At 44.2% G+C, this 12,816-nt stretch overlaps 1 protein-coding gene across 1 annotated transcript in view; it reads left to right on the forward strand.

The window, feature by feature from the left end:
* Positions 1-223: 223 nt before the first annotated feature.
* Positions 224-12,816, forward strand: part of KPNB1 (karyopherin subunit beta 1) — a 29,301-nt gene continuing 16,708 nt past the window's right edge. Inside the window, exons 1-9 of the mRNA XM_058703793.1 lie at positions 224-611; positions 715-773; positions 2,975-3,157; positions 6,783-6,983; positions 7,918-8,070; positions 9,936-9,995; positions 10,835-10,924; positions 11,279-11,389; positions 12,192-12,293. Of these exons, the coding sequence (XP_058559776.1) occupies positions 572-611; positions 715-773; positions 2,975-3,157; positions 6,783-6,983; positions 7,918-8,070; positions 9,936-9,995; positions 10,835-10,924; positions 11,279-11,389; positions 12,192-12,293 (999 nt within the window). The 5' untranslated portion in view covers positions 224-571. The remainder of the gene's footprint in view (positions 612-714; positions 774-2,974; positions 3,158-6,782; positions 6,984-7,917; positions 8,071-9,935; positions 9,996-10,834; positions 10,925-11,278; positions 11,390-12,191; positions 12,294-12,816) is intronic.

Below are 12,816 nucleotides of genomic sequence, written 5' to 3' on the forward strand. Positions count from 1 at the left end.
CCCTCTCTTCAGCCAACCCGCGCGCCTCATTCCGCTGCCCGCCCAGCCAACCCGGGTCTTGAAATCAGCAGGCGAATGGGCGCAGGGCGGCCCTTCAACGCTGACCGCCTGGCCAATTGGGGATTCCGCGTGGCCAGGAGGGCAGCCAATCAACATGGAGCGCGGTGCCGCCGCGGAGAGGTCCGGCCCGAATATCCCTCCGCCTTCCTCCCTCCCTCTCTCTCCCTCCCTGCGAGCCGCCGTTCACTTACTGCCTCCCTTCCTTCTTTCTCCCTCCGCCACCCGAGCACCAGCCGCGCTCTGAGCTACCCTCGGGGTCCCTCCCCCGCCGCCAGAGGAGCAGCTGCCGCCGCCGCCAGCAGCAAATTAGGAGGGAGGAAGGAAGGAAAGGAGGAAGGAAAGGGAGCCGGGGCGACTACCAAGAGGGAGCCGGTGAATGGGCTTGTGGTGACCCCCGCCCCCCACCCCACCCTCCCTTCCCACCCGACCCCCAACCCCCATCCCCAGTTAGAGCCGCCGCCCGAGAGGCCGGACCGTCATCTTAGGAGGAATCCCCGCCACCACCTCCGCCATGGAGCTGATCACCATCCTCGAGAAGACCGTGTCTCCCGGTAGGACGCGGGGGCCGGGGGTCGGGCTGAGGTGACCGGGTGGGGGGAGGGGAAACCCTGGCCCCTCTGACCCTGTCCCCTTCCCGCTTTCCTTCCCCCCCAGATCGGCTGGAACTGGAAGCGGCGCAGAAGTTCTTGGAGCGTGCGGCCGTGGAAAACCTGGTGCGTGCCACCCCGCCGTCCCCCATCCCGCCGTCCACCCATCCCCTGCGTGCGGGCCTTCCCGCCCTCCCGGAGGCCCAGGCCTCGGGAACCCACCCCGCCCCATTCCGTCCCCCTCCCCCCCCCGTCCAACCTAACCCTGCCGTCGGGAAGCCGGTGGGTGTGTCCCGCCCCGGGCCCCGGCAGCTGGCCAATGGCGCGGCGCGCCGGGGTGACTGCCGCCCAATCGCCGCGCGGCCTGAGGGCGGCGGTGCAGCGGGAGGGAGAAAGAGGGAGGGAAGGGAAGTTAGGTTGCGCGGCGCTGCGTGTTCAGCAAGGGTGGGGGTGGGGGAGCCGGGCCTAGGGGCCATGTGGAAGATCGGAGCCCAGCTGCCCGCCCTGCTCTGACCCGGGCCGGCTTCTCCTTCCAGTCCCGTGCCCCCTATGATTCTCTCCACCTACTTCCCAGAGTCTACCCTTTCCTATGTCCCTTGGTTGTGTGCTCATGGCCAGGCCTGGTACCCGAATACCTCCTAACCCGTTCCGGCAATGTTTCTCCCTTTTCTGCCTGGTTATTCCTCCATGGGTTATTTAGTTTTGGGTTCGGAGGGGGTTGGGGGTTTTGGGTTTTTTTGGTTTTACTTCGATCGGTAGAGACTGATCTGTATCCATACAGCGGGCTGAGGCTCATCCTTGATCGGGCCTGTTTCCAGATGAAATCACAGAGGAAAGTTCCTCATTTTAATATTTTCAAGCTTAAGGGGTATAGAAAAAATGAAGATGAGTCCACTAGACTGGATCTCTGCATAAAAAACGTGTGATGGATGGGGTTGAAACAGCCTCTGTGGCAGTAACGATTCTCTTTGATGTCCCTCTTACTGGGGGGATGGGGAGCAGGTGGAAAGGTAGTTGATACTTGACATCTTTTAAAGGTAATAGAAAATAAGCGTAAATAACGCCATAACCAAATGTGTTCCTTTGTTGTTCAGACAAAATATAAGCAAAAAAAGTGACGAGGCTTATTTTATACAAACTGTCTTAAATCCCCCCCCCTTATGTGCTAGTTTTTACTACTCTTTTTATCCTTAAATTTTTCATAGAAAGGGTTTTTTTCAGTAGTCAAGACCAGTAATAATACGTCCATTTGGGGTATGTTCCTGTTTCTGCCTCTGCTAATTGATAAGCGTTTTGTCTTATTCCTAACATTTTATTTCCGACATTCCTAATATTTTTTAGTGGTATATAATTAATAAAACCTTTAAGAATTATCTTCTGCTGTGACTGCAGAACTTGTTAGTGGTAAGAAATTGTCTGCTTTGGTTTTTCCTATTGGAAAACTTTTCCAATTGGACAGAGCTCTCTGTAGGGAAGAGGAGTGTGTCTTAAAATTTGTAAACAGGGAGTAGTTTAGGGGTCCTCTGCGTTACAGAAGATTGAGTACGCTTTTCAGAAATGCACTATGTTTGGTGGACAGCTCAAGTCCAAAATATATAGGAGCCTTTCGTGTGTTAACTGTTGACTCTTAAACATAAAATCATTTTTCTTGGCAAATTTGCCTTGACATTTTCATCTTTCAGTTTTCTCCTGTTTCCAAATATTATGAGATTTTCCAAGTTGTCTTTTTTCATTGTTCCCCTCTTGCTGAACACTTCAAGCTATAAAACAGAGGACTAGCCTTCTAAATCTGTGTTTTAGGTTTTTAAGTATTTACCTCTGTTATACAAGATTACCTGCCTATGTGAGATCAAAAGCCACCCTGAATATTCATCTTGGACTAAGATTTTTTTTTTTTTTTTTTTTTTTTTTTTTTTTTATTTAGAGAGACAATTTTACTTTCTACCCTGTCCTAACATATTGGTTCATTTAATAAGTGTTTATTGAGTATCAGGCATTATTACCTAGAAGAATCCTTTGACTACTAGACTGTCAAACTTATTTTTTTCTGGGAGACCTAATAGGAAGATTCGGGCAGTAAGAATTATGTTGGTAGGAAAATCTGTACTCTTGTTAAGTGCTGAGTCTGCAAGGAAGATGGATGACTTCCTTGTGTACCATATAACATTTTTATAGAAATCTTGAAGTAGTATTGTAGCATTTTCTGAGACGTGATATGTCCTGAAAAACTTAAGTTTCCCCCAGCGTTGTGGTGCTCTGGAAGCTATCCTCAATCGGTGAAATTCCCCAAAGAGATTTTCATTCACAAATGCATCTTCTCTTAATAGCCCACTTTCCTTGTGGAACTGTCCAGAGTGCTGGCAAATCCAGGAAACAGTCAGGTTGCCAGAGTTGCAGCTGGTCTACAAATCAAGAACTCTTTGACATCTAAAGACCCAGATATCAAGGCACAATATCAGCAGAGGTGGCTTGCAATTGATGCTAATGCTCGACGGGAAGTCAAGAATTACGTAAGTAACTTCATTTCCTTTTGGTCGTGTTAGCCCTTGGGAACAAGAAACATCCCTTCACCCCCACCCCATCCTTTCCTCCTGGACCCCCTGCAAGAAACATCTTGATCAGTTCTGTCGTTTACATAGGATGGAGCTGACAGTGTAATAGGTTTCTGAGATCTAAGCCTCACTTAAAGATAAAAATTGTATGTGATTAAAATTCCCTTTCTCAGTTCAGCTTGTCTGTACTGTGCCATCATTTCCCATTAATGAATGCATTGGAATTTTTTTCAGAACTAAGGTAAACTGTAGCGGTTTGGGGAACTTGCATTAGATGCCACAACTTGTAGAATCTGTGAATTGACATAGTATATGGATTGGTGGTTCCTAAACTTGAACTATCTGAATCACTTAGGAATGTATAACAGTAGTATATTTCTAAGCTCCCTCCAGAGATTCTGTTTTGGAGTTAGGCTTGAGTATTTTGTAAATATTCCTGTCTTCCAACATGATTTTTTTTTTCACAGCCAGCCCCTGCTCTTGTTGAAGTTCTGCTGTAGATAATTCTCATTGTTTGGTGATATAAGGCATGACACAGTGTGGGGTTCAAAGGGGAACTAAATGGAGTCCTGGGCCTTTCAAGCCCAAAGAATTGGCAAAATAAGAATATGATGTTAATGATGCTTTTATCTACTTAGCAAATTAGGAAAACTTCCTTAAGAAACATCTGGCCTTTAATCAGGGTGTTCAAAGAGTGGACTGATGAGGTTTGAGGAAAGTAGGATGTCCCTTGCATCATGGAGTTCTTGTGACTTTGTTGTTGAATTAAAATCCATAATTCTAGGGGCGCCTGGGTGGCGCAGTCGGTTAAGCGTCCGACTTCAACCAGGTCACGATCTCGCGGTCCGTGAGTTCGAGCCCCGCGTCAGGCTCTGGGTTGATGGCTCGGAGCCTGGAGCCTGTTTCCGATTCTGTGTCTCCCTCTCTCTCTGCCCCTTCCCCGTTCATGCTCTGTCTCTCTCTGTCCCAAAAATAAATAAAAAACGTTGAAAAAAAAAAAAAAATCCATAATTCTAGCTGCAGCGAAACATTCCAAATATACGGCCAGATGGCCTCCCCACCCACCCTACTTAATGAGGTTCTTAGTGGTCTGTCTTAATGTGGATAAGGCACCAAAAACGGTAAGTCAAGCAGTTGGTCCTTGGTATTTAGGGGGAAACCGGTGGGGGGGGGGGGGGGGGCGGGATTCCTAAATGTGTGCTTGTACATGTCATGGTTCTACACATCATATTTACTGTTTCCTGGTTTTAGGTGTCAGCATTAGGTAAATATGTGCCCCTTGAGGCAATGAGCTCTCTTTCAAGTTATATATCCCTTCCCTCTCCAGTCTTACACGAAGGTACTTATGACTGGGAACTAGATTATGAAAGCCAATTTATTTTGAATCTTTTTTGGAATATGTAGAGCTATTTCTATCCACATTGGGTCTGCTTATGTAATAACATTATAATCTTCCCTTCAGTAATTTGATACAAATGAAGCTCATTCATCAGTCACTGGAAATCTTGGTGCATGTAGTGCCCATTCAGTTTCTCTTCTTCCTTGAATTACGCAGTAGTAAATGAGAGGAGACCTGATTAGAACTGTAATTGACTCTTTTTGGCACATCACTCCTTTAACACTTTGTTAAATTTGGGTGAATTTTGTATATGCGTTGTTGAACCCTTCTGCATGGAAAAAAAAGACCAGCTGATAGGGCCTTTTTTCCCTTTCGTAGCACCTCTGGTAATTAGTACTTTCTCAGTGTTGATGGTTATTTCTTTTTTGAAATGTGGGTCTTGGACACAGTTGAGAGCTACTTCATTATTCTTCTTATTTCTGATAATGAATATAATCATTAGGATTACCCCAGGTCAAAAAAAAAAAAAAATTTCTGTACTTAGGAGTTGGACATTTGTGACCCCTAAATCACCTCAAGTAGTATTAATTAAGAGTTTTCCAGAAGCAATTTAAAGGAGAAAAGATAAAGTTACAATGGGATTCGGTGCTCTCTGCATCTGTACTAGGAGACAGTGTGGCATAGTGGAAAGGCACCTTGAACTGGAACTCTTAGTCGGACTTGGGTTGATACCTGTTCGGCCCCTGCTGTTTTGGACCGGTCGTCTCATCCCCACTTGCCCACTCCATGTCTTCGGTGTGCAGTTTTTCGGTGTACCATTCTAGCTCTGGTAACCCTAGAGAGCAAAGCCTTCCTTTAGAATCAACCAGAACAGTTTGTTACTGGGCAGAGCTGTTGGCAGTGGGGATAGGGGATGATATACTGTATAGGGGAAGGATGGGGAGTTCATTATTATTAGCTACAAAGCAGGATACTAAGTGACCTGACCCAGTCAGCAGAGCTGGCCTGAATATCTGGCAGCTAGTCTTTGTCCTGTGTTCATGCCAGGAACAGTTAACTGTTTGCCTTTTGAGTGCACTGGTGATTCTTAGTGAGTTCATTGACTGAATTAGCTGATTGTGGTAATGATTAACTCTGGGTCAGTTGTGGCTTCATCCTTTATCTGTACCTGTGCCTTTAACCTTTACATAAATCCTTGTATGATTATCATTTCAAAGAAGACCAGTTTAATGATAAGCAGATCTCCTTTTAATTGGTGTATCTAACTAGTTCTTGGTATCTGTTGAAAGCGGAGAGAAGAGTTCTCTGATTCTTGGGCAAACAAAACAAATCCTTCTAGATTGGAAGTTAAAGAAGGATTCATTCTTAGGTGTTGGTAACATCATTAACTTTGTGTCTGCGCTTAGTGATGTTCCCTGACCAAGGCCTTTCTTTTTTTTTTTTTTTAATTTATTTTTGGGACAGAGAGAGACAGAGCATGAACGGGGGAGGGGCAGAGAGAGAGGGAGACACAGAATCGGAAACAGGCTCCAGGCTCCGAGCCATCAGCCCAGAGCCTGACGCGGGGCTCGAACTCACGGACTGCAAGATCGTGACCTGGCTGAAGTCGGACGCTTAACCGACTGCGCCACCCAGGCGCCCCGACCAAGGCCTTTCTATGAAAGTCATCCCGGGTGCTAAATTGTCAATGACCGGAAGGAAGAGGCTATGTTCCATGTTTCATGAGTGGGAGGATCTCTTCCCTGAATCAGGCTAGACCATGATCTACAGTGAATCAGACCCATTTGAATGCCCCAGAGTTAGCCTCATTCTAAAACCCCCCATTTTGTGTCCACAAAATAAGGCCGTGAGCATCCTCCCATTGTACCACCAACAAGGAGCCTGGAAGGTGAATTTTGTCATCCCTTGCCTTCTAACGTTGTCTCCCTTCTGACTGTTTGTTGTTTTCTTACGTTGCATTGAACGTTGACGTGAGGTGTCTGTCTGGCTTTGGAGAATTCCATTTAGAAGCAGGGGGCGGTTAGTTTTGTTTCTAGGCTCTGGGACAATGTTGATTATGCAGGTATTAGTACTGAGGCTGGTTTTGTTTTTGTTTTTTGACAGCTGACTATACCATTTAGGCCTTTTCTACTTTCGCATGTTGCAGAAAATTGAGACTGATATAAGAGGTTTGGCGGTAGGCAAAATGTGTTCAAATATTATTAGAAATTGATATCTTTCATCTTGTTTTGTGTGTGTGTGCAGGTTTTGCAGACTTTGGGCACAGAAACTTACCGGCCTAGTTCTGCCTCACAATGTGTGGCTGGTATTGCTTGTGCGGAGATCCCAGTGAACCAATGGCCAGAGCTCATTCCTCAGCTGGTGGCCAATGTCACAAACCCCAACAGCACAGAGCACATGAAAGAGTCGACATTGGAAGCTATTGGTTACATTTGCCAAGATATAGTAAGTACTGCCTTCTGTATCTAACATACATAGCTCTGATTCCCCCGGTTGTCCCATGCATGGTACTACGATTGTTCTTTATCACACGATGGAGGAAACCAAGCTACTACAGAGTGTTTTTGCAAGTAGGACTGCTTTTTTGTAATCTTCTATATTTGGATAGCTGGCTTATCCTCATATTGCTAATCATGCCCTAACGTAAAGAGACTTGAGGGTCGCAAACTCAAAAGTAGAAATCTGTATGCTTGGAGACGTATAGATTCTAGACTCTTAAAGGAAGATATTCTCTGCCTTAGAACATCCCTGACCTGGATCCCTTTCTCAAGATCCTCAGTGTACCAAGGATGCTGTGTTATTTTTCTTCATTTATTTTTTTTTTTTACAGAAACAGTTTGCCAACCCTTGCTGTAGTTGGCTTAGCCACCATAGGCACAGCATAGTTTGTGAAATGCAGCCCTCCTGGGACTCTGGCTGCTGCTGAGGTTACCACCCTTGGTGTCTGTTTTCATATACAGACTTGATGAAGCAAAGACGTCCACAGCACTTTACCTGGACTTAGACTGCCTAGATGGTGTGCCTAGGTATTGATCCTTGGTCCTCAGAAGCTTTACTTCAGTCGGTACAGATAGACTAGAAAAAACACCAGCCTGCCATTTCCCTTTCACAAGAGGGGGAAGAAAAAGTCAGCATTACCTCATGTCCAGAGTCATCGTGCTAAGAAATCAGATGAAGTTGATGAGTTTAACTTGTTTCAGATTGATTTTGGACGACTAGACCTTGGGATATTTTGCAGGTGATTTGTCCCTAAATGGAAATGTGTGGAAAGAGATCAGAGAAAGTCATGATACTCACTCGAGTGATTTCACAGTTAAAAGGACTGCTGATTAGTCATGAGCTCATTATTTTACTCACTGCGCTTCTCTGCTCGTTTCAGGACCCAGAGCAGCTACAGGATAAATCCAATGAGATTCTGACTGCCATAATCCAGGGGATGAGGAAAGAGGAGCCCAGTAATAATGTGAAGCTGGCGGCTACTAATGCACTCCTGAACTCATTGGAGTTCACCAAAGCAAACTTTGACAAAGAGGTGAGTCTCTTTCGACAAAAAGGTTTAGAAGGTGCGGAGTAACAATTAAATGAAAGGGCTTTTGGTTTGGTTTGGTTTGGTTTGGTTTGGTTTGGTTTGAAGTTTTGTGATGTAGTGCACTACTAGGTGCACTCATTTCCATTCAAGATTTGTGTTACGTAAGAAATGGTCTTGGAGTAGGTGTTTGCCTTTTTTCATGAGGCTTTGGGGAAAATGTGATCTGAAGTGTTTCTAAGCTTAGGTTTTTCCTTCTGCAGATCGAAATGCGGATGTGCTCTGAGATTTTAAAAATACGACAGAAGTTGTAGAGCTTACTTCAAAAGGGCGGAGGGCACCTGGGTGGCTCAGTGGGTTGAGCATCTGACTTACTTTCAGCTCTGGTCATGATCCCAGGTCGTAGGATAGAGTCCTGTGGCGTCTCTGTGCTGAGCGTGGAGCCTGTTTAAAATTCTCTCGCTCTCTTTCTCTGTAAAGAAAGCAGGGGGTTGGGGGGTAACTGGCTGGCTCAGCTGGTAGAGCATGTAACTCTTGATCTTGAGGTCACATGCTTGAGCCCCACGTTGGCCATAGAATGTACTTGAAAAAAAAATTATAGAAGTTGAACTATTTCACACCTCCTTAGAAGGGTGCTTTTGAAAATTAATATATAAAGAAAGTTTATCTTGCCTGAAAGTATTTCCCCCTATTACTTAAGTTCTGTTAAAATCTATAGTAACCTAACATTTACATCTTAACCATTGTAAGTGTACAATTCAGTAGTGTTAAACATATTCCCGTTGTTTTGCAACCAGTCTCCAGAACTTTTTCATCTTGCAAAACTGCAACTGTGTGCATTAAACAACTCTCTGTTTTCCCCTTCCCAGGCCCTGGCAACCACTCTTTCACTTTCTGTTTCTATGAATTTGATTACACTAGATACCTTATTTAAGTGTAATCAATCATACAGTATTTGATTTGCCTTTTGGTGACCAGCTTATTTCATTTAACATAATGTCTTGGGTTCATCCATGTCGCAGCATGTGTCGGAATTTCCTTTCTCAGGCTGAATAATATTCTGTTGTGGGTATACATCATGTTTTGTTTAATTCATCTGTCAGTGGACATTTGGGCTGCTTCCTTTCATCTTCTGGCTGTTGTGAATACTGCTGCTATGGGCATGGGTCTACAACTAGGTCTTTGAGGCCCTGGTTTCAGTTCTCTGGGACATATATACTCAAGTGGAATTGCTGGATTATATGATCTGAAAGTTTTTTTGTATCTGTGTGTGTTGACACTTCAGCTGTGCTTTTTGCCATTTCTTGGTCTTGTGGACAAAGTAGGGAGGTCCAAGAAGACAAAGCAAATTGTAATTCTAATTGTTTAGGAAATAGGCTTTTTCCTTTCACATTTCAGAAGACTTAGCATAGTAGCAAATAAGTTCATTGCTCTGTTCTCCGGTATCATACCACATTTGATGGGGATTTGCCACCTCCCAGAAAACAAATTTGTCCCCTAAGTAAAGCAGATGTTTTGAATTCTCAAATTTTAAATATAAAGAAATGGATTTTCCTAATGTAGAGATTTTTGTTTGTAACCATTTTTATTTAAACTCTGTGATCTACATTTTCCTTTCTACTTCCTCCTTGGAGTCTTGTTAGTGAAGGTCATTTTGGGGATTAAAAGATTAGGGACCTCTTTAGAGGGCAGGTCATATAATAGACACTGGGGGCAAACTCTTTTATAGCTTTCACAGTGCCATTACTATGTCAGGGCAAAGCTGCTCAATTGGTCAGGGTTATGGGAGTGCTAGGTTTTCCCTGAAGAGATAGTCTAGGATCTTCATATATGTGAAGAATCTTATTCTCTTCTTTTTATTCTTCCTACAGTCCGAGAGGCACTTTATTATGCAGGTGGTCTGTGAAGCCACACAGTGTCCAGATACAAGGGTAAGTATGAGGTCAGATAATATCTGTCTTCCATCTTTCCTAGGAAATGCCGTCTCTAGCATAGTAGTTTGAAATGTTGGGAATCAGGGGCACCTGGGTGACTCAGTTGGTTAAGCGTCTGACTCTTGGTTTCAGCTCAGGTCATGATCCCCTGGATCGTGAGTTTGAGCCCCACGTCAGGCTCTGTGCTGACAGCACGGAACCTGCTTGGGATTCTCTCTCTGCCCCTCCCCTGCTTGTACTCTCTCTCTCCCTCTCAAAATAAATGAATAAACATTAAAAAATAAAAAATAAATAGATGTTGGGAATCAGGTGATTTCAGAAATAAGGTTTGGCTAACATCTAACATTGTTTTTAGTAAAAGAGGGAAAAACAGTACTTGGAAAGTTAACATAATGTAAGTTGCTATGGTCTTATAAAAGGTTTAAGGAAGAAATGGTTTTTGGTCCCCTTTGCTACTTAATTGCTGTAATTACACAAGTGATTGTTTTCCATTGTAGCCATTGAAACAGCTTTTGCTGTTTCTGTAACCTATACCTTGACCCTCGAGACAGGTGGGAGTAACATCCAGTCTCAGTGGCATTTGTGACTTTAGTCCCACCATAGGTTCCACAGGCACCTTTAAAGTTGAAAGAAAGAGGAAAAAGGAAAGAGGAAAAATAAATAGGGCTAGTGAAAAAAACTAAGGGAAGAGATTGATTTTTGGGAAATGATGACATTACCCAAATGTACCTCAACTGACCCTTTAGGTTACTGTCCCATTTGTGTGAAGTAGTTCTATGTCTTTGTCAGACTACATTGTTAAACTAAATAGCAAAGTAATCTTTTCTTCTTAAAAGGTACGAGTGGCTGCCTTACAAAATCTGGTAAAGATAATGTCCTTATATTATCAGTACATGGAGACGTATATGGGTCCTGCTCTTTTTGCTGTAAGTATTTCTGTTCTATGTATTTCAGCATGTAGCTAGTTGCAAAGCCCATCGTTTTTGCTGTCTTGTTATTTCTGTAATTTTTTTACTTAATGTTCTGAAATCAAGAAAACTCCTGGAGTCCTGAGTGTTAATGTTGACGCTCATCACTAATGTACTAAGCAGACTTGTACTATCTTTGTGCCGGTAAAGAGTGTATTTTTAAATCAGTTTCCTGTTTCTACCTTTCCTTCCAGACGTAGCGTTCATAAATCTACGTTTTTGACACTTGAGTGTCTGTGGTTAGAAGCAGGGGTCTAACTTGAACTAGCACTTAATCGGGGTCTGCGGTGTCATTTTTTTTTTCCTCTTAAGATCACAATTGAAGCAATGAAAAGTGACATTGATGAGGTGGCCCTACAAGGGATAGAATTCTGGTCCAATGTGTGTGATGAGGAAATGGACTTGGCCATTGAGGCTTCTGAGGTGAGCCTGGGAGAAAGTCGGTGCCGGGGGGAGAGGGCTGTTTCTCTTTGGGCTTTGGGACGTAGCTCCTTTATGGGCATTAGTCTCCTCTGGGAAGGCCTTATTTTGACTCGGCTTAGAGGGCGTCTCCATTTGTAGAGATTTTGCTTTCTCTGCTAGCCAAAGCTTCTCAGGAGGGAGACAGACCCTTAGTGAGGCATGTCATGCTTTTACCAATCAGCCAGACAGGATTTATTATAAATGTTGGTATTAGTACCGTGAACACAAGGGGGCAGCTGGCAGTCACCATTTAATGAGGTGATGTCTGACGCCGAATTATTTCCTTTTGGAAGTCCTTATGCAAGCACGGGATGCATAATTGCTAGTTTACTAACTCTGGTGAAGGAATTTGATCTAGACAGAGGGGCTAGTTCTGCACTTCGCAGTCTTTGAACTCAAGCTTTGTTTCCAGCCTTCACTGTCTTGCACACTAAGAAACAGTTTTATTTTTGGCATCATTACGTAAACTTAGTACATCTCTTGATCCAAAGGTTAGTTAGATGACATCTTGTTAATATGAATTGAGCTTGTGAAAAAGGAATGTAGTTCTTACGATTGCCTTGGCCCTTTAAGGTGGATTTATATGTATGGCCTAAAAGAATCCCATTGAAGTAGACCAAAAAGTGAGCGCCTCCAGAGATCACAGCAAATGTTACATTTGCTAGGTGTATTTCTGTACAGACCCCTGGGCACCTCTTATTGTATGCCTCTAGTATCCGCCTGTTTGCCGCCGTCCAGAATTTGCTTTTATGTTTTTCCTCAGGCAGCCGAACAAGGACGACCTCCTGAGCACACCAGCAAGTTTTATGCCAAGGGAGCACTCCAGTACCTGGTTCCCATCCTCACACAGACACTAACCAAACAGGTGAGTTACCTCACAGATCTAGCCGGGGAAGCCGTGAAACCTTGTTGAGGATTGGTTTGCTGCGGAACAGTTTCCGTGAGGGAACTCGGCAACTCTGCAGCCGGTTGGTGTTCTGTTCCCCTTGACTCGGGAACAGCCAAACAGATCTCTAAGATCCTCTGGACTCTGAGTTGTTTGTGAGGGAGGACTGGGTCTGACCGTTTCGGTCTTGATAGCAGACGAGCTACATCCGCTGCTGCTCTGATTTGAGCCTTGTCCAAAGGCGTGCGGGGGGGACCTAGGCTACGAAAGTTGCAGTGAAGGTTAGCGAGAGAGATGTACTAGTTTAGGCCACTTAATTTATCTGCTAACATCTGGATTGTTCTCATGAGTTCACAGTACGTGTGTACGCTTTTCAAATGTTGGTGAGGTTGGTTGAGAATTATTCACATCCCAGTGAAGGACGTCAGCCCGTGGAAGAAATTTCTGATCCTTCATGATTATTAACATCCATAAGATACAGGACAAAGGAAAAGTAATGACT

Source organism: Neofelis nebulosa, chromosome 16 (assembly GCF_028018385.1).
Source record: "Neofelis nebulosa isolate mNeoNeb1 chromosome 16, mNeoNeb1.pri, whole genome shotgun sequence".
Classification (NCBI taxonomy): domain Eukaryota; kingdom Metazoa; phylum Chordata; class Mammalia; order Carnivora; family Felidae; genus Neofelis; species Neofelis nebulosa.